Genomic DNA, 26,868 nt, shown 5'->3' on the forward strand with positions numbered 1-26,868 from the left:
AGAAGAAACTGTTTCTGGTGACGCTGGCCTGAAAGCAACAAAATCAGCAAATTCTAGGGATGACCTCAGAGGGAATAGTTAGTAGTTCTCTAAAGGGAACATAAAAAACTTTCATAATTTCAATCCAAACAAACATTTCCTAAAGTATTAAAGTCTTTTTTTTTTTTTTTTTTTTTACCAAAAATGATTTTAAATAATTCATTTTCATTACCAAAACATGATCAAAGCTACATTTTTTTTAGGAAGGAAACAATTTGAACTTTCACACATTATTATAATTTTTATTATTATTATCAGCTGCAGAAGAAGAACGTCAGAGTTGAACATTTCCACTACAAGAAAGGATTTAGAAAATCTATTGGTTTAAGAGAAACTATGAGAAGGATTCAGTTTTTTCATGTTTTTTATAATCATTTAAATGCGCCTCAGCTCTACTGATTATTAAAACCATAAAACAGGAAACAAACGTAACAGGAAAACATCTGAGCCAACAGCTTGTAGGGTGGATCTGTTCCTAAAGATCTACGTCAGAATTTACTAAATCTGATTTCTTGCTGATTTCTCGGACTGGGTTGGGTGAGTGGATTATCTGGTCAGGTTCTGGTCGGGATGTTTTTCTGTCTTGTTTGAATCATGAATGAAGGAGCTTCCTGTGCCGTGGATTACCACAGCATCCATAAACCTCCAACAGGTACGTCAATCTGAGTTTTACAACATCACTGAGCAGAATCACAAAATAAACTCGGAATTTTTACTCAAAACTCACAGAAACCTAAAAAGTAAACGTTTTAGTCTTCAAATCAGCTTTTATTTATTTATTTTTTACTAAAATCCTGCTTTATTTTTAACAAACCGGCTGCTGCTGACAGTGTTTGAGCTTCTTGTTAGATTTTGCATCTGAACTCGTCGCTTTCATGACAGGTGAAGAAGAGCCAGGTTCTGGTTTCGGGTCGTTGTGTTTGGGAATCGTTTCTGCCCTCCTGGCTGCGAGCATAATCATCATCATCATCATCATCATCATCATCATCCGCAGTAAGATCTTCATTTTCAAATGAAAACATCAAATAATAAGATACTTCAGCTTTTCTTACTATTTTACAAAGTAAAATACTTCAAATGTTTGTACATGTATATTTATTGTAAAAAGAAATTCAAAATGTTTCATCTGAAGTCACATTAAGGCATGAAAAGATAACTATAAAAATAAGCATTTATTGTTTTCTAATTATATTGTGACAAAGGTAAAATATTGAACTTTTTAAATCAGCTTTCAGAGTTTTAAAATTGCATGAAAAGCTAGAAAATTTCTAAATAAATTTAAAATGGGCCTGCCAAAGTTTGTGTCGGTAAGAATCCTTCATTCTGATGCTAAAGATTAGCTAAATGCTAACGCTAGCTTCAGCTAGCATGTGGTCGTACATTAGCTTACTGCATTCAGCATGCTAACTGTTGCTAGCAAATAAAAAATTAGCTAAAATGCTTCTTTAAGCTGTAAGGTTGACATTAGCATGGGGGCTATCAGTAGCATGTAGAGCTGTTAGCGTGTTATCATTAGCATCTTAGCCAAACTCTCCCACTAATGTGTTTTATTTGGGTTTTATTTGATAGATCAGTACAAAATAAGTACAAAATAAGTACTGATCTATCAAATAAAAAGGGTAGAAGGGAATTACCACCATTTGCCTTTAGAAATAAATGATAAATAATATAAAATTTAAAATAACTGATTCTGGTGTTTTCCTCCAACTTCTGATTTTGTCATTTTGTGAACTAACTAAATTTTTGAGCCGTAATTTGCAGACAGCTGAAGTGAACTGCTAATAAATAGATTCATAAACATGAAAATGAAAAATATATCTAATTTTAGTTTCATAAACCCACAGCATAGTTCCAGTTAGTTTTAGTTTCTCCTCATTAATTACCGTTTCAGATAACAAAGTGTTTCTCCATTTCAGGTTTAGTAATTTTGTTATTTTTAGTTTTAGTTAACTATAATAACTTTGGCCTGAACTCGTTGAAGCTCCAGCTGAGTAAACTAAATCTCTGACATGTTTTCTGTTGGTTTATTCATAGTGAGCGCCGTTCTGTACAGACAGGAAGTGAACCTCAGTGAGATGAAGATGAAGATGGAAATCCTGGAGAATCGGGCCGAGATTCTCCTCAGAGACAGAAACGACCTCAACTGGACGCTGGGAGTCATCCTGACCTTTGACCCGTTTCCAGTCAGAGATTTCTGTTGTGAAAACAGTGAGTACGTTTATACGGCCCTCAGATCGAGGTTAGTACAGCTAACTGAAACAAAAACTAATAAAATAACAAAAACTAACAAAATAAAATCTAACAAAATAAAAAATCTAACAAAATAAAAACTGAAATTGAGAACGTTTTTGTTTTCCGTAGCTGAAATAAATAAACTAGTTAATGGGGAAAACTGTAACTGGGATTGTGTGTGAAAACATGCAAACGGTTTTGGTTGTGTTTTTTTTTTTTGTTTTGTGTTTACCCAAGCAGAGTGGAGAGGCTGGACTCTGTTCCAGCACAGGTGTTACTTGTTTCATGAAGATGGCTGGTTTACCTGGCAGGAAGATCAGCAGTTATGCCGGGACCGCCATGCCGGGACCGCCATGCCGGGACCGCCATGCAGACCTGGTTGTTATCGATAATCTGCAAGAACAGGTTCGCTTAACCACCAACGCTTCAAAAAACCAACCAAAACAAAACGGAGAAACGTCTCGTCTGATTGTTTCTGTTTTTTTAAACTCGTAGGAATTTATCAGTAATCAAACAGACTTCTACTTTGATCAAAATCACGGATACTGGCTGGGACTGAATCAGACTGGCGGCAGCTGGGTCTGGGTTGATGGACGTGTTGATACTCTGGGGTAAGGAAGTGATTTTGATTTCACTTTCATCACATTTTATCAGGTTTGCACAGTAAAAAGTGATTCCATGTTTACAAAATTCCAACTTAAACAGTTAAAAAGAGTAAATATTGAAAAGTAAAACAGGAATTATAATTAAAACTAAAAGTTTTAAATGTTAAAATGCTTTTCATATAAAGGGAATATAAAACCTGCTGCCACTGAGAGTAAAATGCTGCATAAAAATCTGCATTTTAGCCTCAAATTGAGAGTTTCTTTAAAATGAAGCAGAAATGCTGTGAGAAATGAAAATGTTTCTCATATTTTAGTCTAACTTGTGAATGTTCTGACATGCTGATGTTTCGCTCTCTAAGGTTCTGGATGCAGAAGACATTTTTTCTTCCTGGGAAAAATGTGCTGCTGGTTCCTAACAGGAATCCCACAACCAGCTGGGCCAAAGCCGACTCTGAATTTAAAACAGATTCATCTGTGAGGGAAAAGCTCTCACAAGGTCACAGCAGCTTCAACAAATCAGGATTTCCATCACTTTTCATTTAAAAAGTCATGCAGAAACTTCCTGTTTGACCTCAGGTTGCTTGTTCTGCTTATTTTTTTTATTTTAATAAAATAAATTAAAGAAAATTATTTGCTCAGAGATTTTGTTCTGCCTGTACTGGAGGTCAAAAGGTTTGCGACGCTGTTTCAGTTTGATTTGGGTTTGGTGTTACTTAAAAAAGGAACTAAGTTTCCTTTCTGCTTCCTCTTTGCTTATTTTAAACAGAAATTAATATTTTTAACACAGATAAAACTTAATCTGTGGCAGCATTTCCTTTACAAATGTGTGCAATTCTGTGTCTATGTTCTGAAAATGTTGAAACCAGTTTTGTAATCGCCGTGTTTCTGTGTCCTCTGTCATGACCTGTAGAGGTTTGACTCTTCTGGTAAAACTCGGCTTCTTGATGAAATATGTTGCAACATGGTGCCTGATGAAAACATGGATTCACTGGACTGTTTTAAAACTCCACTTTGCACATAATGTGTTGAAAAAGCATCATCCTTTCACAAATAAATCATGTTTTAACCTACAACTGGCCCATTCTATTTTATTTTTTTACTATTTTTGTCAGTCTTATTAAATTTATAACCACAACTTTTTTTAAGTCAGAGGACCTAAATGCTGGAAACAAGCAGTTAAAAACAGGAAAATCAAGACGTTATCCAGAATATTAAATTGGTCTTTGTGAAACAGATAAAGCCGGGATGAACTACGTCCGGCTTCATCTCTGATCCTTTTGTGAAACATTCCTGTGAAGGTCCGGTAGACTTGGCTCCATTCCAGTCCAAAGTGGAAACATTTGTTAAATTTTCAGTTGGTGCGGTTCGCGTTCACACTGCACTGTCAAACGACCAAAACCCATTAGAAAGCCTGTTCCCCTCCTCGCCTGTGGTGGCGCTGTACAAAAAAACTACTGAAGGATTCGACACCAAACCTCTGAAGACACCGAGCGCCAGTGGGACATCGGTGGTTGGAGTTCGCGCCGCAGTCGACGGGGTTGCTGGTTCTTTTGCCTGATTTTATTATTTTTTCTCAGTCATATAAATTATTGTCCTTTTCATCCTTAAAATACCAAAGTTTCTATTTAACTTTATATTTTGATCCGTGTGATGATGTAAAGTTTAAATATTAAAGGATTGATAATTTGATCAGTTACTCAGCACTTGAGAAGATTTTTTACCAAATACTTTTTTAGTCTTACTTGAGTACACATTCTGTCTACTGACCTCTGGTCAGAGCGCTGGTGACCTCTCCTCTGTCAGACTGCCTCAGGGCAGCTGTGGCTACTATCCAGTAGCCTGCCACCATCAGTGTGTGTGTGTGTGTGCGTGTGTGGGTGTGTGTGTGTGTGTGTGTGTAAATGACTGTATTGTGAAGTGCTTTGGGTTCCTCTGGACTTGAGTACAAGCCTTTTGATGTTCTACATTCTTCTTCATGAAACATAAGCAAAAACAGAGCAGCGTTTTAGTGGTTGGAGGATTTCTCTTTTGTTTTGCTGAAAGATGGTGAGTCATTTCTCTCGCTAGGCTAGGCTCTCAAGTTTGTTGTGGTTGTATTTACCCAGAATGCCCTACATCGTAGCCCATTTTCTGCTCTTGGAGAGGTCTCTGGTTCGTTTGGTGTTCAGATATGCATTTGAACCACAGCACAGTTCACTTCAACCGAACAAACTTTACCCACTAACCCCGGTTTGTAGGTAGACCAGAGTTCAGTTTTTTTTTTTTGCATTCACTCCTTCGGAAAACGAACCGGACTTTCTATGCAAACGGACTGGAGTTTTATCCAAGTGGACTAAATGAACCTTAGAAGTGAAATCCCCTGTGGATAAAGCAGTCAGGACTGTTAGCTCATGTGAATACGTTAACAGTGAGAGGGTGTATTTTAGTCTCTGTGTGTTTTAGGCTGGTAGACGGGATGTGCTCAGACCACAGACTGACCGATGCTCTGGGTTTTTGTTTCTGCTCTCCTTCACCTTTTCCTGTGTGGTTTGGCCAAAGAAAGCTTTGCACAGTTGGGCTGTTTTTCAGCTTAGACTGTCAGTCTTAAATGGCATTCGTGTAACTTTAGCTTTTGTGAGAACTTGTGATTAAACGAAAGTCTCATTGCTTAAGGCGAGATCACACCTATTAAAAATAAAAGGTGTGAAAACTGATGAGGTTGAAGTGAGAAACTGCTCAAAAGTGCTTTTAGCTTTCAGTGTCTCTGCTGAACTCAGGGGATGAGGATCCAGTTTAACAACAGAGACTTATCGAGGTCATAGACAAAATTATTAAAACATATTTATCTGCAGACCTTTGAGACTTTAAAGATGGCCAAAGACTCACCTGAAATGATTTATGAAAATGTTCAAACGATTCCAAAAGGTGAGTTACTCGTGTGTAATGTTTGTTGTAAAATACAAAAATGTAAATGTACATTTTGTTTAGAACCAATCAAGTTGTTGGAAAAGCAGATTATGAAAACTGTTTTGTATGATATTTAGATTTCTTATTGAACCTATTTTTGGGTAATTAAAAGTTCGTGGTAGACTTGGTAAAAAAATATTCTCAACTGAACTTCCATTTTCCTCTTTTAAAATCTACGTTGTTTTACGGTAAAAATAATGAAATCCTTCACCTAAAACAACTAGATTTGGTGTTTTTTATTTTTTTTTTAGCTTTGTCTTTCTTTTAAAAAGCAAGAAACCATTCTGTCTGTGCAAAATTGTGATTATTGAATTTTTTTGCAGCGAGAAAAAAGGAACCATCAAAAACTTGTTCCTGCCGTCTGTTGTGTTTGTGGATAATTAGCTTCCTCCTGGTGGGAAGCATTGCAGTCAACATCTGGAGTAAGACTCCGTTTCTTTTTCCTTTATCACATTTTAATCTACTAGAGGGATTATTGTGAAGCTACAGCCGTCACCTTACAAGCACAAACCTGTCTAATTACTTGTGTTTATGTTGGTATTTTTACTCATTTTATTTCGATGTTTGGTGACACGCCAGCAGAAAAGTTGTCCGTAAGTGGAAGGAAAATTATTTATGGTTTTCAAACTGATTAATACACAAAACTGAAATGGAACTGCAAGCAGTTATAATGGGTTCCTCGCCCGCTCCCACCCTGCGCCGGCGCTCTGCGTTGGTCAACTGAGTCGGAAATTTTTTATGATGCTTTTTCATCACCAAAGATTTCAAAGGCAGGGCAGCTTTAAAAGAAATGTGGTGTTGCACCCAGCGTGAGCCGGGGTGAGCCGGGGTGAGCCGGGGTGAGCCGGGGTGAGCCGGGGTGAGCCGGGGTGAGCCGGGGTGAGCCGGGGTGAGCCAGCGTCCTCCGCTGCTAAACTATGTCACTTCAGGCTGGGGTGAGGATTTATTGCAAAATATGTGAAACTGGAATGAGACAACACAGAAAAATACTTAGTATACAAATCATACTATGGCATGTGGATTTACTACACCATGCATACTGTACATGGTGGGAAATGGAGGGAAATGTTTGTCACCTAATCAAGAATATAATTTTAAGGCACTTTACGAAAAAAAAAAAATCTACAAATAAAGAAAACACTGCAGACAGATGTACTGAAAGGAACCATAATAATCTGATCCAGGCAGCACCGCAAGTATCCAAATCATACCACGGCTGAATAAACATTGCTTTATAGAGATATTATAACTCCCTCCAGGTATTTAATAACGATGCCGTGAGAACTGTACAAAACACAAAATACATTTTTACAGAAAGAAAGACATTCTCATAGAGAATTGACAACTATTACACAGCAAAACATTTACAATAAAGTGGCTTGACTTACCAGAAACAGGCGCATTACGTCACCTTTAAAAACACGTGGCTAAGAAATTCAACAAATTCTTCAAATATTTTATTTCCACACAAAACTAAAATACAAAAATGTGTACCTCATTGGCCGCTTCAACCTGAAAGGGTTAAGAAAGAAACCTTGTGTAGCGTCTTCTTCCAGCCCAGCTACAGCCTCAGTGCACGCCTCACCAAACCTCTCCACCAGCCAGGAAAATTAAGCATGCTGCCCTCTACCAAGTGAACTAAAGTAACTATAAATATGTGCCTAAATGAAACAACAAATTAAACATTGGTTCCACTCCGGTAACATTTGTACAACCTTTAAACACAAAATATTTTACATCACTTTAACTTGTTTACACCAACTTAAAACCATGAAATTAACCCAAACTGTATAACTGCTGCTGATGGCAGCCACAGATATGATGCTTAATTAGTTCATTTCAACTTTGATTTCCATGTAAAGTCAGACCAGCCTAAATATACTGACAATAAAAACATGTCAAGAGTTGTTAAACCTGTGACAATATTCAGCAGAGAGACATAATAATATGAAGAATAATGGAAAAACAAAAGGATTCCCGGCTCTGCTGGGCGGACAGCCATGCTTTGCAACACGGACACAAAAGATTCAGGTTGTGTTAGCATTTAGCATTTAGCATCTGCAGCTATTTGACGTATCCTCTGATCTCCTAACTGCACATCTCTGACAATTTACTTAAAAGTCACTTAAGAGTTTTCTAATGTACGGTTGCATTTGGATTAAAACAAACAACCTGCCTGTGTTGCAACACTAAATTCACTTAATTCTCCTCCTTCATTTGCAGTGTGTCTTCAGATGTACAAACAGAAAGCAACTTTCCAGGAGCTGGAGATGAAGATGGGAAAAGTACAAAATTACAGTGAAGTGCTGACTCATGAGAATAATGACCTGAACTTATGGCTGAGCTTTTTTCTGAAATTCAAAAATGTTCAAGTCTCAAAATACTGCAATGGTGAAAGTGAGTTGGTATCATGTGACCTTCCTGAAAACAAAACAAATTACTCCTAATTGATGCTGAAAGTCGCTCCGTCTCCCTGTTTGTTTCACGTTGACAGAGTGTCAGCCGTGTCAGGAAGGATGGGTTGAGTTTCAGAAAAAGTGCTATCTGTTTATTGATGAACACCCTTGGAAAACCTGGAAGGAAAGCGATGAGCTCTGCAAAAGCAAATCCGCAGATCTGGTCGTTATTGATCACCTGCAAGAACAGGTGAGCTCTAGGACGGCTTCATCTTTTAAAATTACATTTTTAACTTTTAAAATATAATTGTAATCATTTTAAACCAAATGACTTTCAGGAGTTTCTCAGTAAACAGATTAAGTATTACTATGGCAAATATCATGGATACTGGTTGGGCTTACGTGAAATTAACAACAGATGGGTGTGGACTGACGGACGTAATGACACTCTTGGGTAAGAAATTTTAATTAAAAGTAAAATAAACACAAGAAATAAATAAGATAAAACACCGACTGTTTGTCGTCACCTTCCTCAAATAATCACCGAAATCCATTTTTTGGGGAAAAACTTGAATGAATGTTTAAATCAAGATTAAATCCACCTGGTCAGAGTTTATATTGAAACCAAATAATTAAAACATTGACCAGAGGTGGACAGAGCAGATAAAACTTTTACTCAAGTAAAAGTACAAAAGTATTTGGTACCACATTAAGTCATTTTCCTTAAGTATTTTGGAGTTACATTCCTCAGAAAAATCACAAAATGTGAGGTTCTATTCTTCGGCAATCAGTTCTCGCCGTGACCTTGTAATGTTTCTCTATCATTTCTGTTTATATTCATTCAGTTTAGAACTAGCAGAATTTAACAGTCACTAATGTTTTGAAGGTTCTGGATAGGATCAGTTCATGGTTCCCCTGGTCCGTTTGCTCTGCTGATCCCAGGAAAAACTCCGACAAAGAGTTGGGACACATCAGATAACGCCTTTCTGAACAAATTCATCTGCGAGCAAGAAGCCCTGCTGAAGCTTGAAACTAGAGCAGGGTGTCAGACCTTTGACCCGACGCTGGGGGTTTGCAGAAACATTTCTCAAATGTCTGCTACCTAAATGAGCTTTTCTTGATCTCCTGCTCCAACAGCAAACAGAGTTTGCAGCTCGTTTAGGCGCAGCAGCTCGTTTAGGCGCAGCAGCTCGTTTAGGCGCAGCAGCTCGTTTAGGCGCAGCAGCTCGTTTAGGCGCAGCAGCTCATTTAGGCGCAGCAGCTCGTAAGTCTGTTTGTGGTTATGACAGAGAAATGTGTTGCTTTGAAATTACAACCACAGACAAGATAGAGACAAAGTAAAAACATTTTAACATTTTGCAACTTTGAATTTGTCTTTGTAAAAAGTGTTGCATCGTATTTATGTGAATATGTGTTAAGATGCATGCTGGTTTTCACAGCTTCTACTCATTTTAAATAATATTTCTGCTGATATCTGCACAGATTAGCATTGTGTTCTTTATTCAGTTTTTTAAAATGTGTTTTTATTCTTATGAATCTTTTTGCTTTGATTGCTTTTCACTTTGCTGATGTAACAAAATTTGACAAACAATAAAGGAATTTCTGTTCTGTTTTATTATATTCAAAGTTTTTCACTCATAATCAGACTTTACTGCCCCCAAATATGCTTTTAATTATTTTATTGAACTGAGTGCATCAATTTAATTTAATTTATTTTGTTTAAATGGCAGGTTGCATATTAAAATATTGTCGTAAATATTCAAAAATTATTTCTGCTTTGGGTCAGTTATACAGAAGAATTTTATTTGTTGCTAAATACCACAAATTTAGGAGAGAAACTTTTTTCTTCTTTTTTTTGCCAGAATTACTTTTCCGACTGACTTGGGTCAAAACTTTGTTTTGTTTTTATTTAGCCCGGTTCTTTCTGACAGAACTGGTGTAGATTTCATTTCTCAGTTTTCAGCCAGATCCATTACAGAGAAAACATTTCTAACATCACATTCATAAACCATTTGGTCGGTTTGGACACTGAAGTATTTCTGAGAATAGTTTCCATTCCACTTAAGGAAATCACACTGTCAATATATCTTGGTGTTAATTTGTGACGTCGGTTTCTAAGAGTTTATGAGGAAGTAATTTATTTATTTCTGAAGTTGAACCCTCTCACAGATTCAAAACGTCTGCATTTATTTTCTGCTTCTTTCACGGTTTCACTTAAAAAAATGTTTGTACAGTTTATGTAAACATTAAGGAGCAGAAATGAAAAGTCACTGGATTTTACAGCACAACTTGTGTCTTAATTTGTGTTTAAGACAAAGACCCAAGATTCAGACGAATGATCAGCAAGATTTAGAAGAACTAAAAGTTTTTGCACCTAAAGATCAACAGGAAACCAACAAGTCTTGACTAAAAACTCCACTAAAAACCCACCTGTTTAGGATTGTATTTGAAACGTAATCAATTACAAATTTATTGATGGATCCTGACTTAATGTCGTGTTTTGATTGTTGATTCTGTGTTGCATTGTGTTTCTGTGTTTGATATAATGTAAAGCACTTTGAAATGCCTGCTGCTGAAATGTGCTATACAAATAAAATTTGATTGATTGATTGATTAAAGGGAACGATTCAGAAAGGTTTAATAATCTAGTTAACTACAGAGACATGAGCAGAAAACCAAGGGAAAGTTAAACAGCCTGTAGGAAAAACTAGAACATTAGAAAACACAAAATAAAACCTGAAAAACAGGAAACAGGAAGTAAACTCTGATGACAGATAAAACCTGATGTAGCTTCACAGCTTATGATGACAAACACAGAAAAACATAAAAGCAACAAATGATTAAAAACCAGAGAAATACCGGAACGACTGGACTTCTAGTTAAAACCACACAATCGGATCATAAAAACAACAAACACTGACCTCTCAGGTGAGAATCGGAAGAATAAATGATTAATTCCTAATTAATTTTTTCAGTTTTGTCTAAAATATTGTTGGGTTTAACCGTAGATTTATGGTCAAATGATTAGTAGTCAGAATCCCAAACTTTTACCAAAAACATGTTTGTATCCAATTATTAACTATTATTATTTCTAACCATTACAGTAAATATTTAGTGAAATAATGTTTTTGTTTTACCTCTTAATGATAACAGACCAAATTATTTAAAATGCATTTAATTTTTTTCTGTGTAGAAAAGCCTAAATACTTGCACATTAAATTACTTCATTTAAAATGAGTTTAACATTTCTCTGTTTTGTCAGTTTAAGAAGCTGCGTATGTAAATGAACTGTTCAATTTCATTATAAATTCTGATTGTGGTTATTAAACCAAGCAGAAGAAATGTTTCCAATATTTTAATTTAACTTTAAAATGTGTCAATTCAACCAACAACGTAATAGGAGGGATAAGATAACAATTATTATGTATATTTTTAAAAACCTCAGAAACCAAACAGGCTCATGTTTCAGTCTTCAAATATTTTTTTCTGATTTAAACATTAGCCAGAAAAATCTGAAAAAATACAATTTAAGGATTGAAAGATACATATTTACAATTTCTTAACATCATAAATCAGTATTTGGTGCAGAAATAATGATCTGCTGTCATATTCAGATAATAAGAGTTTAAACTTTTATGCTTTGTGAAATAAACAGATTTATTAAATTGCTGCTTTGGAAACTTTTATGCTGTAATACGAAACCAGTGGTTGTAAAGCAGTAATATTTATATCTGGTTTTATTCCCACCAACAGACAGTAAAAAATAAGTTTGTTCTCGATTCTGTCTGCTGCTGGTGTTGGAGGTAACCTTCGTCCTGCTGAGCATCGGCATCATCAGCTGGAGTGAGTCTCTTTCTCGTATTTATCGTCTAATATCCCGTTTTTAGCTTCAGTGCTCCTCTGCAGCGCCGTGCAGTTATGAGAGGTTAAAGGTCACATGATGACAGTGTGTTGTGGTGCTTTCTGTCGTTTGAAGGCTGTTTGGAAATAAAGAAACAGAAAGCGAGAGTCAGCAGGCTGGAGCTGGCGTCTGAGCGGACGTGCAGAGAGAAGGAAAAGCTCAACCAGAAGCTCAGATTCATCCTCACATCCACAAACTTCTCCGTGAGAAACTTCTGTCCCGTTGGACGTGAGAAACTCGATTATATACGATTAGATGATTAATCAAAGTTTAAACTAGGAGGATACTGAAATTTGATGCAATGTAAACAGTTGCTGTAGTTTTAAGTGTAAAATGTCTTGCCATATTTACAGTGGATACGGCAAGACAGTTACCTTAATAATGAAGTGCAGCAGCCCACGATTGTTTTCTCTGGAACATAACTCAATTACTTGAGGAAAATTTGCTTTTCACAGATTTATCTTTCTTAATGCTGATTGAAGAAAAAACTAATGTTTCCTAGCAACCCCGACAGAGTTCTAGCCGTAACCCAGCAACTCCAGCCAAGCCCAACCCGTTACCTAGTAACCCCAGCTGAGCTCCAGCACATTTGGTCAGCTGGTTTTCAAATTCAGTAGTTTATTGTAGATGCTGATGGCTGATGCCAGGGTCCTGAGTATGAGCTGTACAGCGGCTGCTGTTGACTTACCACTTGCTGTATTCTTGTTGGTTGTGCAGGAAGCCCCACTTCTGCTTTTCAAAGAGGTACAGTTGTGTAATTGCAGCCATTTTCACATGTAAGTTTGCCCAGCAGCAGCTCATTTGGATTTAAAGTGACGGAGGCCTTAAAGAGTTCAATAGAGGCAGAACTGAGCAGAATGAAATCTCATTGTCTAAGAGTGATTCTGAGGAAAACATGTTCTGTAGCCCATAAACGTCTCCTAACCTGGCAGCGTAATAGGTCACCTTAAGAAGCACAGCATGATAAACTCTGCTGGTTTTGCTCTGTATTAAACTTGTCTTACTGTGGCGGCTGCAGAGTGCCAGTTGTGTCCGGACGGATGGCTCCGGTTCCAGGAAAAGTGCTACTGGTTCAGGAACGACACCGAGCTGAACTGGGAAGAAAGTCGTCGGTTCTGTCAGGACAGATCTGCAGATCTGGTTGTTATTAATAATCCTCAGCAACAGGTGAGCTAGAACACCAATATGAATAATTTAAAAACTAAAGTAATCTGAGCCTTTAATGACAATGTTTCTCCACTTTCATCAGTAACCTCAGCAGCAGCTTCTACTGGCTCGGCCTGCAGCACATGGACAGCAGCTGGGTCTGGATCGACGGATGTAAAGACACTTCAGGGTAAGAGTTTAAAGAAACAAAGAAATAAAATGATGTTTTCTTTTATGGTGTTTCTGTCTACAGGTTTTGGATGGATGATGTCAACCCGTTGGGTTCGTATGCGGAGGTGTTGGGCTGGAGGAATCTCACAGACGGCTGGATGCCGACGACATCTTTGACCTTCGACCTTCAGCAAGGTCGTCTGTGAGCTGGAAGCCTTCAACGTTTCCAATTAAAGAGTTTCTGTTCTCACTCTTCACCGGGATATTTACACCATCTAAACTGAAACACATCATATTTTAAAGTCTCATCATGATATTAAATATCTTGCCTTTCATTGGTGCTTTAAATGACCTCATCTGCTAATTAGAGGAAATAAATTGGCTATTGATCCGTTCATGTTCATGTATAGATTATATTTGCATTGTTGTTGTTTTAAAAATATGTTTTTTTTCTGTTTGCCACTACACCTAAAAATATGTATTCAATAGTAATAAACAGTAAAATGACAGAAAAAATCAGTTAAAAGAATCTCAGCATCCAAGACTTAAATAATCGGTGAAAACAGTAAATTGTACATTAATTTTATGAGTTGTATTCATGTTCATTTTAGGGAAAACATTTTCTTTTCCAGTAAAACATTTACACCAGCACAATTTTAAACTCTAAAGTAAACAATGATAATGAAAGAAAAATGTTTTACCTTTAATGTTACGGTGGATTTGTTTCAACCGCAGCTACTGTTTTTACAGTGTATCTCTTGATGTGCTCATAGTTTCCAGTAAATTATTTACTCTTACTACTTTTAGTGTAAAATATGTGAACATTATTTGTCCTTTTGAAGATTCTTCATATTTGTGGCTTTCATGAGATTTTAACACAAAACTGAAGGCAGGAAACAGAAACTTCTGCATGTTAACGTGTTATTATGCTGGTATCTCCAATGTTTTAGTCTTTTCTTTAGTTTTCTTTAGACTTTAGTCTTTTCTACTAAAGTCTAGAAAAGACAAAACTAATCTAATGTAGCAGAGCTGCTCCAACCTGCTGCCACCAGAGGGCGCTATCCTATATGATTTGTTTTATTAAGAGTTTGGTGGAAGGAAAACCACTTGTTCTTCATAAACTCAACCTAAAGTAAAGAAATAAATCAGATTAGACTTTATCATCACTGCTCACTGTGTAGTGAATGAAAAATAAACTAAATTTAAATATTTTTAGATTATTTTATGCCATCTATCTATTAGGATTCAGACTTTATTTCACAGAAATTACTAGGAAAATGATTCATATTTTACTTACTAATTATTAAGAAAATATAGTTTTCTGGTGACAGTTTGCTCATATAAATTAAACTTGTTTCGCTCTGTATTGTGATTTAAAATATTGTGCTTACATTACACAGCATTGCTATATTTTTACTAGTTTTGTCTTTTACAGCTGCCAAGTTTTTTTTTCATTAATTCTTGTAAAATACTGTAATGTTATTAAATACATATAATGCTTTTTGAGGGAAACACTATTTCTATCCTGTGTATGTTTTGAACATATGGCAATTATAAAGTTGTTTATAAATAAAATGTTTTTGTAATTAAAGTTTTTATTGATATTCTGAATATTATCACATATGAAGCACAAACAGAAACAGAAAAGCCTGCTGAAAACTCCCCCAGCTGTACATCACATGCATGTTGCAGAGTTTACAGTTTTTCCCAGTAACTTGGAAAAACTAGTTTTACAGTAAATCCAGGAAGTTTCATCCTGACGTTTCACATGGAGGCTCTAATTCTGCTCAGTGAGTCCAATGCGGTCCCAGGCCCGGTTCCCCTTCATGTTGTTGAGCATGGCTTCACAGGAAGCATCCATTTAATCCACTCATTTAACTCGGGACACTTTGTGGTCCTCCACTGTCTGATGATGATCCTGCATGCTGTCACCACACCGACCACCGTAAAGAATCCTTCTGGGGTGTTTAGCATTTCAGATCCGTCTCCTAGTGAACCCAGTTCTGGAGTCTGACGGATCTCTGAGCCGAGCCAAGATTTTAATCCAAAGAGGTGAAACCAGAGAACAGACCCAAAAACAGGGCCAATATGTTCCCACCTCTGTCTGACGTTCCCAACACAAATTGTCTGAATTATTTCATTCTATGTAGTTTGTTGTTTATTAACTATTTAATGTTTTAACTATTTAATGCTTTAACAATTGTTTGTATGTTTGCCAGTGGATTCTTCCCTCAACACAACAAAATGTCATGTTTATTTATTTATATGCTGATCAAGACAAGAAATGCAAAATCCATAAAAACAACAGGACTGGAAAATAGAAAATATGCTAATTATTCTTCCCATTTAATCAGATAAAGTCTGAAGATCAAACATTTGATACTAATGTTTTTCCTTCAGCCTTATTTACTTATGGTCTGATGCAAATCAGTAGTTCTTGAATAATCAAATCAAAAGTCAGAATAATTCTCCTGAAGTTCCTGTTTTTCAGTGATAAAACACAGAAACTGTTTCCTGAGTTCAGTCTTGGTTCCTGCAGAGGAAGAGGAGACGTTCTTCGCTGCTGGATCTTCGTCTGCCGTCCTCTCCAGTACTGATATGCACATCAGTCCCAGCGCCACCTGCAGCCATTAATGCCTGATCTGGAGATAACACTGAAAGGTCGTCCTTTCATGAAACTTTCCCCAAGAGCAATGCAAAGAATGTCGTGACAAAACTTCCCAGGTTCAGAGATGCAGGTTTGATAACAGACATCGCTGCCAGCTGTTACTTTATTTCCTCATCCTCACTCAGATTCAGGATCATGAAACATCTGTTGGTTACTTTTATTAAACTGAATTAAAATGTCAACAGACTGGATAAAAAATAACCAACTGACAAACTGATGGTGAATAAGTTTGGGTTCAGTCTGTCATTTCCCTGTTGGTGGTTTGACATGATGTTGCAGCAGAATTATTATGGTCCGATTCTATTTTAATAACTGTAAGAATTAAAGATAAATATTAATATTTCAACAGATGTTTCACCAAGTTTATTTTTAGCTTTTAATCTAACTAACCTGCTCAAATAATTTATTATTTTTAGTGAGGAACAAAAATAAATGAGCTAAACATGAAAAGGAAACATAGAACAGAACCGGTTCTGATTTATAACTTGAAGTTTCGGATCATAATGTACCAAGTAAGTCTGGATGTCTGCTAAGGAATAACTAAGTTATGATGTAAACAAGCTTTCCACTTGATCTTGATTAGGTTCTGTTATCACTTTATGCAATTATTAAAAATAAACAAACATAACTTTTTGGTTTTGAACATCATGAAAGTCTGATCCGAACATCTCAGACTCAGGAAGCCCAGATGTGATCAGATCACTCAAAATGACGGAGGTCACTTCTAAGTAACGTGGTTTTGCTTTTTACGTTTCTGAAATAAAAGTTGTGTTCACCCTTCATGAAACCTGACTTTATTTTTCACACCATCATCATAAAACCTCCTGATCAGTTTCAGATGATCTTTCATGTGATTTACACCCAAAATGTCCAGAAAGGATCTTCTGTGATAAGAAACAAATCTGCTGCAAGGACTGTGGAGAAACTGCAGCAGATATTTGTATGTCATGCAGAGTTTCATGCAGAGTTTGATGTTTGCTGATGCACGTCACAGAAATCATTCTGCATTCCGTTGGTGTTTGGGTTCCTGAATTTCTGTCATGTGTTACAAAACTATGTCCAATTATTTTAGTCACAGTTCTGGTTTTCCTCAGTTTTATTGGACAAAAAGTGTAAATAAACTAATCAGTAAATAAATAATATTCTTCATCCTAGTGAGAAGAGTCTCTACAGACCTGAGTAGCTTTATTATGCTTTATATCATTTCTGTTTTTACGCCAATAATCCCATTGACCTGATTGTTTAATCAACTGAAGAGTAAAACTATTTCCTGCTGACACATCAACAATAGGAAGAACATTATTGGCTCTTTCTGACTCTAGACTCTCAAAAATAATTTCCCCTTTTTAGCTCAATATTTTGTGAAGATTCTCATTATATATTGTAATACTGAAAAAATGTGATCCAACTTTTAAAAAAGCTTAATATATCACAAGTGTTCTTGTTAAGTTTATCCAAGTAAATATATTAGGTTTATTAATTTGTCACGTTAAACAAAAGTAAATAAATTAAGTTTAACAAATCAACTAATTTTTTTAAGTTGGAACCCCATTCTTTCATTTAAAGGGAGTAAAATACATAATTTTAGTGTCAAAATGATTATTAAGGCACATTGGATAGGAAGTGGTTTGTCTCCCTCTCGTGGCTGAAGCAGGTACTACAATGTGAGCGGTTCTCGTATGAAGGGAGTGAAGCATGAGTGACATGTTGCATCAACAGGATTTATTTTAACATAAAGTCTGAACGGTTTCTCTGGCATCAAGTGCTGATAATTTAATTACATTCATGGGAGTAAATCTGTTTTTTCTCCTTGATAAATTTGTGTCATGAAGGAGAAAAAACTCATTTTAATCTAAAACAATCAGGATGAATTTAAATCTAATTATAATTAAATCTCTCTCAGGTTAATGTTAATGCAACATCAGTTTGACTTAAAATGATACTTAGAATTTATTTAACATAATAAAGGTTAAATTATACTGTGTTCCAAATTATTATGCAAATTGGATTTAAGTGTCATAAAGATTAAATTTTTTGTTGTGCTATTAAATTTATAGATGATATTGTGTGTCAGGACTCTTTGAATCACTATAATTAATTTCAGAGCTGGTTGATTAGTTTGTCTGCTGAGCTCAATTAAAGGAAATCTACTTAAGAAGGATGTTCCACATTATTAAACAGGCCACAGGTTTCAAGCAATATGGGAAAGAGAAAGGATCTCTGCTGACCAAAATCATCAGATAGTGTAGTGCCGTATGGCAAGATATGAAAACATTAGATATTTAACAAAAACTGAAGCGTTATCGTTCTGTGAAGAGATTTGTGGCTGATTCAGAACAAAGATGGTTTGTGCAGATAAAGGCAGAATGAGGAAAGTTTCTGTTAGACAAATTCATGGGATTAAGAGAGCAGCTGTTACAATGTCCTTACAAAGCAGCAAACAGTTATTTGCAGCTGCTGGTGCCTCTGGAGCCTCAAGATGGAGGATCCTCCAGAGGCTTGCGGTGCATCAACCTACTATTGGGCCCCTAACCAGAGCTCACAAGCAGAACCGGTCCCAGTGGGCCCAGCCGGACATGAAGATTAATTTTCAAACAGACTTGTTCACTGATGACTGCTGTGCAACCCTGGATGGTCCAGATGGACGCAGTAGTGGATTGGTGGTGGATGGCCACCACGTCCCAACAGGCTGTGACATCAGCAAGGAGGTGGTGGAGTCATGCTGTGGGCCAAATCATGGGGAGAGAGAGAGAGAGAGAGAGAGAGCTGGTCGGCCCTTCAGAGTCCCTGAAGGTGTGAAAATGACCTCAGCAAAGTATCTGGACCTTCTGACTGATCACATACTGTCATGGTTCAAAAAGAAAAGCCGAACCTTCAGTAGCAAAATCATCTTCATCATGACAATGAATGCTGTAAGGAAAACCACTGTGTCATTGGCTGCTATGGGCATAAAAGAGGAGAAACTCATGGTGTGGTCACCATCCTCCTCTGACCTCTGACCTCAACCCTATTGAGAACCTTTGGAGTTTCCTCAAGCAGAAGATCTGAATCCAGTTCATATCAACCAGCAGCTCTGGGAAGATTTTCTGACATCCTGCAGAGAAATTCAAGCTGAAACTTTCCACAAACTCACAAGTTCAATGGATCAAGAATTGTGCTGTGATATCAGAGAAGGTTCAACGTTAACATGGAACTCTGTCTGTTAAGATGTTTTGATTGAATTAGCTTTTAATTTTAGTACATGTGAACACTTAATGCTGCACATTCAAAGATTAACTGTTTGCAGTTCTTCATAATCCATAAAATGTTTATAAAATCTGCTGTGCATAATAATTTGGAACATTTTGCATTTTGAGTTTCTTATTTTTGAAAAAATTCCTGTTCTCATGGGGAGCTTTGTTCAGTAAAATTTGATTTATGCTGTGATAGTTCATGACTTGAGAATTATACTGACCATCATTTGCATTGACCATTTCAGAAAATCTGAGAAAATATCACTTGCATAATAAATTGGAACAAGGTGAATTCAACCTCTTTAAAGTGAGTTAATTCAACAGAGGTCCAGCCAAGTGGTGCTGGTCGTCTGAGTGTCTCCAGTGATTATAGTATAAAGACAGTCGGTTCTGGTTCTGGAAGGTCCGTTCACTGGTTCATCAGTATCCCTGGCTACCATTACAGAACAAAGACTAAAGAACACTGCAACCAATCAAAGACAAGGTTAATGAAAGGTATCAGTCAGGGGATGGATACTAAAACATCTGAGTCTCTGTCATGGTGGCCTTCTTCTTGTTCTGCTGAACTAGCTGAGGATTCTTGTCCAATCATGAAGCTCCAGCTCTCAAAAACAGCTAGAGGGGAAAAACTAGCTGTCCAGTAAATCCAAGAAGTTTCATCCTGACGTTTCACATGGAGGCTCTAATTCTGCTCAGTGAGTCCAATGCGGTCCCAGGCCCGGTTCCCCTTCATGTTGTTGAGCATGGCTTCACAGGAAGCATCCATTTAATCCACTCATTTAACTCGGGACACTTTGTGGTCCTCCACTGTCTGATGATGATCCTGCATGCTGTCACCACACCGACCACCGTAAAGAATCCTTCTGGGGTGTTTAGCATTTCAGATCCGTCTCCTAGTGAACCCAGTTCTGGAGTCCGACGGATCTCTGAGCCGAGCCAAGATTTTAATCCAAAGAGGTGAAACCAGAGAACAGACCCAAAAACAGGGCCAATATGTTCCCACCTCTGTCTGACGTTCCCAACACAAATTGTCTGAATTATTTCATTCTATGTAGTTTGTTGTTTATTAACTATTTAATGTTTTTAACTATTTAATGTTTTAACAATTTAATGTTTTAACAATTGTTTGTATGTTTGCCAGTGGATTCTTCCCTCAACACAACATAATGTCATGTTTATTTATTTACATGCTGATCAAGACAAGAAATGCAAAATCCAAAAACAACAGGACTGGAAAATAGAAAATATGCTAATTATCCTTCCCATTTAATCAGATAAAGTCTGAAGATCAAACATTTGATACTAATGTTTTTCCTTCAGCCTTATTTACTTATGGTCTGATGCAAATCAGTAGTTCTTGAATAATCAGATCAAAAGTCAGAATAATTCTCCTGAAGTTCCTGTTTTTCAGTGATAAAACACAGAAACTGTTTCCTGAGTTCAGTCTTGGTTCCTGCAGAGGAAGAGGAGACGTTCTTCGCTGCTGGATCTTCATCTTAAATCATCGGCTGCAGTTTCTGATTTTCTCTGAGCGTTTTCAGCCGTCAGTGATGAATATCAACATCCTGGGTAAGAAAGTCCTGAAAAACATTTCAGTCTGGATTTTCTGTTAGAAAATAATTAAAGATTTATTTCAGGAATCAGATTATCATACACAATATTGTTATGTTACTATTTAGCAGCTAGCTTAATTAGACAGAAAGTCTAATGTCTGAAATTAAAGAAAAGTGTTTTTAATTAAAACTGAAGTTTGTTGGGCTGCTTGAAAAAACTCCATTTGGATTTTAACACCAAAAAATACTAAACACCATTTATTTATCTTTATGTTTCCTCTTAGCCACATTTAGGACTTTTAACGTAAATTAATGTGTTGTTAATATTAAAGGTTGAAAGACAAACAGATGTTTAAAACTTTAGGTAGCATCCTGTCATCAGACTTTCAGAATAAAAGTGTTGGGATGTCGACTTCCTGACTGATTTTAAAATTATGAATGAATTAAATATAAGATTTTTGACATGCAGCACTTTAATGTAACGCTGGTCCAAAGTATAAATCCTGGTAACTTTACTCACCTCAAATTATTAACAAAATGGCTAAATCAATAATTATAAAAAAATAAAGGAAAAAGAAACATTTAAAGTATTTTTTTAATCCAAATTAACAAATTATTGACATAAAACAAAGTTCTTATATTTTGATGAAAAGTTACTCATAATTTAATTTTCTCTTATTTCAAGTTTTGCACCAGAAAACTTGAAATAAGTTTTCAATAAATAAGTTTTCAATATTTAAGGTTTTATGTTTTTGCAGTGTAACGTCTGTAATATCTTTTCAGTTCTTCATGTTGTTTGAAAGTCAAATAATTTTTCCTTGAAGAAACTTTTCAGATTCAGACTTAACTTTACTTTATTTCCAGCTTTTTCTTCCGTTTTATGATTCATATTTGATTATTTGAATTTTATATCAAAATATGTTTTCAAGTCTAAAAATTCAATAATGTAATGTTTGGACTGGATTGTAAATAAAAATATAAAATTTATGATAAATTATTAAACTATTTAATTCAGAAAATTCAGTTGTTTTGATTTAACTATAATAAATCAATTTTAAAAATGAGACACATTTATGTTTTCAATATTTACTGAAAACATAAAGTCTGTTCTATCTGGTATTTTTTGTTTCTTGTATTAATATTTGATTGAATTTATTTGAATGTATTTTATTTGTATGTTTTTTGATATATTTTCTTAGTTTAAAGATGAAATATTATGTGTCTAACTCGTCGTAGCAGCAGCAGTGGAATGAATCTTGTTTTATTCTTTGCAGGGACCAAAGTCCATGTGCTCCTGGTGTTTGTTGGGGCTCTGTGTGTCCTGCTGCTGTTTGGGTGCATTGGGGTAATCTCTTGGGGTAAGTCCTATTTGTCCTCTGAACAAAGACTTTCATCATTTCCTTTATGACTTTAGGGATGACAGCCCAGTTGCTCTCTGCCTTCACCATTAAATGCAATGTCCACCAACTTATGGCAGCTCTGGCCTCCCGTACTTTAGGCCGATGCTCAGATAAGATCATCAGGATCATTGTGTGGAGATGCTGCATGGTGGCGTAGCTGTTATTTGGTGATTTTGTTTCCTTTTCAAACGTTGTGCTCACCTCAGTGATTTCCTGGATGGCAGGATTTCTCTACTACTGTAAAAATGTTTCCTGTCATTGTGGGACGCAGATTAAAGTTAGTTAAACATTTAGGAGCAAAAGGAGGAAACATTGACAAACCAGGCGCCTTCATGCTGCGTTGAACACCCAGCATCGTTTTACCACTGGAACACACTTCCTGTTTGGTTTCAAATCAAACAGATTTTATACAAATATGATTTTAAACAAAAGTCCAAGTCAGTTAATAAATCATTAGTGAATTTATAAAGATGAATCATTAATGACTTGATTCAAGTAACATGACTCTAGTCCACACTTTGCTTTTTGTCTTAACAAAGTTTAGATAATAATAACAAACCTTGTTTAAGATTAATACATTCAAACATGTTAGATGATGACAGTCAGAAGATCATAGAAATAACACAAGTTATGAACAGCAAAGATCATTGAACTGATTTTTTTTCTGAATAATCTGTTTCCTCTCATTTACAGGCGGCTGGAAAATGAACCAACAGGATGAAGCTGTGGCTGATTTAAAGAATTTGAAGACTGAAAATGAAAAATCACAAAATGAAACTAAGAAACTTAGCAGCCAATTGGAGAACCTAAATGAAACATTACAGGAAGAAACTGAGAACCTCAGCAGCCAATTGGAGAACCTAAATGAAACATTACAGGAAGAAACTGAGAAACTCAGCAGCCAATTGGAGAACCTAAATGAAAAATCACAGCATGAAACTGAGAACCTCAGCAGCCAATTGGAGAACCTTAATGAAACATTACAGGGAGAAACTGAGAAACTCATCAAAAAAGTGGAGAACCTAAATGAAAAATCACAGCATGAAACTGAGAACCTCAGCAGCCAATTGGAGAACCTTAATGAAACATTACAGGGAGAAACTGAGAAACTTAGCAGAAAAATTGAGAACCTAAATGAAAAATCACAGCATGAAACTGAGAACCTCAGCAGCCAATTGGAGAACCTTAATGAAACATTACAGGGAGAAACTGAGAAACTCATCAAAAAAGTGGAGAACCTAAATGAAAAATCACAGCATGAAACTGAGAACCTCAGCAGCCAATTGGAGAACCTTAATGAAACATTACAGGGAGAAACTGAGAAACTTAGCAGAAAAATTGAGAACCTAAATGAAAAATCACAGAATGAAACTGAGAAACTTAGCAGCCAATTGGAGAACCTTAATGAAACATTACAGGGAGAAACTGAGAAACTCAGCAGAAAAATTGAGAACCTAAATGAAAAATCACAGAATGAAACTGAGAACCTCAGCCGGATAATCCTACTCATCCTGAAATTCAACCTTTATCCAGTAGCTGAGCACTGCGACAGCAAAGGTGAGTATCTAACTGAGACATTTTGTCTTTTTGAGATGTTGAGACATGTCTTTAGATATTTTAAATGTTTAAAAGTAAAACTGAGTGAAAAACACTGTAAAATAGTACAAAGTTTAAAATATTCTAATTATATCAGCAATCGGACAGGAAGACCTGATACATGTACAGATAAAATCCCAGTCTAACAGAAGAGACATGATACAAAGAGAAACTGTCCTTTATAGTTTAAATTAATACATTTTTGTTATTTTCTGTCTCCAGAGTGTTTGCTGTGTCAGACAGGTTGGATCTTCTTCAATGAATCATGTTACTTTATCAGTGGATCCCAGGATTCTTTGACCTGGGATCAAAGTCGTCGGTTCTGTCAGTTAAAATCTGCTGATCTGATTGTTATTAATAATCAGCAGGAACAGGTGAGCTCTGACACAATCATGTTACAAATTCTAAATTTCACTATGGGACAAAACTTTATCTTCTTGATGATTTTCAATGTTGTAATTAACAGGAATTCATTTATTACAAATTAAACACAAACACATACTACTGGTTGGGGCTACAGAATAATGGGACCAACTGGGTTTGGATTGACGGTCGTATCGACACACTTGGGTAAGAGATTTCACACAGAAAACAAAGTAAAGTAAATTAAACTATTAGTTGTCATTGCATCTGTTACGTATCATTGTGTTAAAATAGTTCAGTCAAAAGAGACTTTATTTAATTTTACTTTTTCTGATGTTTGTGTTTCTCATTTAAAGGTTCTGGAACAGGAATAACAATTATGATTCATATGCATTCATGTATCAAACTGGGTATCCCACAGCGAGCTGGGGCTCAGGATCAAACACATACCAATACCAATACTGGAATCAATACTACTACACACACATCTACCCCTCCCCCCTCTGTGAGCAGAAAGTCTTCAAAGTGTCTCTTAATTAACTCTGTTGCTGTTTCCTCCTTTTTCTGCTGCAGTTTTTCCAGATTAACAGATTAGAGACAAATCAGATTTTCTCTTTCATCTTTACCATGAATATCTTTAGTCTTTACTTCTGTTGCCTTTTACTGTTTATTCATTACAGATGATGTTTTCACCTCTATAAATATATTTACTTTAGCAAAAAAATCTCCAAGAACTCAAAATGACTAAAATGATTAATTTCACTCATTATAATCTGATCTAAGTTTTGATATTTTTCCATATTGTAAATATGCTTCATTAGAGTGTGATTATTTGGTTGATTTATTTACTGATACTGGAAATTAATATTTACTAAAGACACTATTGAAGTCTGTGTGGTCAAAAATCCTCCACCTCAAAGATTGGCTGTTCTTTACTATAATCATGTTTGATTCAGTCAATATCAATATATTTTATTAATTTACTAAAGCAATTAATCAAAGTGTCATTAAAGGTGCAGAAACCCACCAGATGAAGGATTTAAAAAAGATTTTCAGAAAATTAAAACAGATTATATTTGATTCATTGACACATTAAATGAAAATGATTAAAACATTTTTTAATCCTACAAGTGAATTCCTTCAATGAAAGTTTGATTTTTACAGATTTTTATCTTGACTTGATTTTAGTTACAGTTAGAAACATTGTTTTTATGTTTGGGTTTTGTAAAAAGTGTAAACTTTGTTTTATTCTTAAACAACAATATAATCTTTGGCCTGGATTGCAAAATCAAAACCAAAACTGTTAATGGCAAAATTATGCAAATACAACTGTTCATAGATCAATAAACTTTAGATTCTAATAATATTTAACACTGCAACTGGAAGACATTTAAATATACAAACAAAACAATAAATAAAACAGAGACGTCCAAAATTGTCCCTGAAATAAAAGGTTGAGACGAAAGCAGCAGAATGAAACGTCTGTCATCCTGTTTTTGGTAGAAAGAGAGAAAGAAAAGAGAAAAACAATAAATCATGCAGTTGGAAATTATTGAGCTCATTTTTATTTACTGTGCATTTCATTGATTTATTGCATCAGGCCAATTTGTAAAGGAAAAATATTTTAGATGAATTCTTTATTCTAGTTGTGTCCCTTTGCTAATGTTGCACCAGAATTTCCTCTGTGGGACAATAAAGGATATGTTTTCTTCTTAATGTAATATATTTTTTATTTAATACTTTTATCAAACTTTTCTGTATAGAAAACTTTTGCCTTTATATTTAAAATCTGAAAAATTGGATTTCATGGGGTCTTTGATTATTTACTAAAATGTTTTTGTTTTTTCTGTCACTACATGATTGTAATTAGTTGATAGTTTATATTTTTGCCTGCTGCTGTTTGAGCTTCATGATAATATTGTTTATCTACAAATAAAGTGAAATGCTGATGTCGTGTCTCAGCCTCTTCATTCATGGGTGGCAGCATCACACAGTTGGATCAGTGATGGTTCACACCACCAGTCTGGGTCCAGATCTGCCTCAGAAAACTCGTTTCCTGACTGAGGTCGGGTCGGTTCCCCTCACACACTAACAGACTCCACTCTTCTTCTTCTTCCCTCAAACTGATGTAGCTTTAGGGTTAAATGCAAAGTGAATTTATTTATGGTCTTGGAGTTCACAAAAGCCAGGAAGCTCAGGTGAGCGGCGAGGAGACGAACAAAGACTCAGGCAGGTAGGAGACGACTAGACAATAGACAAGGATCCTACAGGGAGCAGGAGACACAGGTGGGGTTAAATATAGAGGGAGGTAATCAGGGGAAACAAGAAGCAGCTGGGGGAAGTCAAGGGGTTGGACAACCTAGAGACTAAACTCAGAAAAACACACAAAAATCCAGATCCTCACAGATCTGTGAACCATCGTCCTGATCAGTCACACCTGGTTCTTATGAAACTGGACTTCAAGTTGCTTTGCTGTTTATTCTTCAGTTTGTTGTAGATTCTTTTCCTCTTTTAACTGCTTACACACACACATGATGCAGCTTACATAACCATGTTTATGTGTGACTGCCACAGTTGTATGTAAACAGACTGAACTGATTACTCTACCCTTTAGGGAGG

At 35.9% G+C, this 26,868-nt stretch overlaps 1 protein-coding gene and 1 long non-coding RNA gene across 3 annotated transcripts; both read left to right on the forward strand.

Moving 5' to 3' along the window:
* Positions 1-5,509: 5,509 nt before the first annotated feature.
* On the forward strand, positions 5,510-9,811 carry LOC116717714 (uncharacterized). The gene is made up of 3 exons (XR_004338792.1): positions 5,510-5,780; positions 6,146-6,244; positions 8,046-9,811. It is a non-coding gene; the product is annotated as an uncharacterized LOC116717714 (long non-coding RNA).
* A 10,799-nt stretch (positions 9,812-20,610) lies between these two features.
* LOC116717517 (C-type lectin domain family 4 member F-like) lies at positions 20,611-26,198 on the forward strand. 2 transcript variants are annotated; one of them, XM_032558962.1, is made up of 7 exons: positions 20,611-20,906; positions 22,165-22,248; positions 22,984-23,847; positions 24,109-24,260; positions 24,353-24,456; positions 24,606-24,701; positions 24,742-26,198. In XM_032558962.1, the coding sequence occupies exons 1-7, from the start codon at positions 20,888-20,890 to the stop codon at positions 24,842-24,844; spliced, it is 1,422 nt and encodes a 473-aa protein (XP_032414853.1). In that variant the 5' UTR covers positions 20,611-20,887; the 3' UTR covers positions 24,845-26,198. The 2 variants fall into 2 exon arrangements, with proteins under 2 accessions (XP_032414853.1, XP_032414854.1); XM_032558963.1 differs by having other exon boundaries at positions 24,606-26,198.
* The last annotated feature ends 670 nt before the right edge of the window (positions 26,199-26,868 follow it).

Source organism: Xiphophorus hellerii, chromosome 3 (genome assembly GCF_003331165.1).
Source record: "Xiphophorus hellerii strain 12219 chromosome 3, Xiphophorus_hellerii-4.1, whole genome shotgun sequence".
In the NCBI taxonomy this organism is placed as follows: domain Eukaryota; kingdom Metazoa; phylum Chordata; class Actinopteri; order Cyprinodontiformes; family Poeciliidae; genus Xiphophorus; species Xiphophorus hellerii.

Coding starts and splice junctions, on each gene's coding strand:
- LOC116717517 (XM_032558962.1), top strand. Junction 24,457..24,605: donor GGTCGTATCGACACACTTGG/GTAAGAGATTTC, acceptor TCTCATTTAAAG/GTTCTGGAACAGGAATAACA. Junction 24,702..24,741: donor TCAGGATCAAACACATACCA/ATACCAATACTG, acceptor ACACACATCTAC/CCCTCCCCCCTCTGTGAGCA.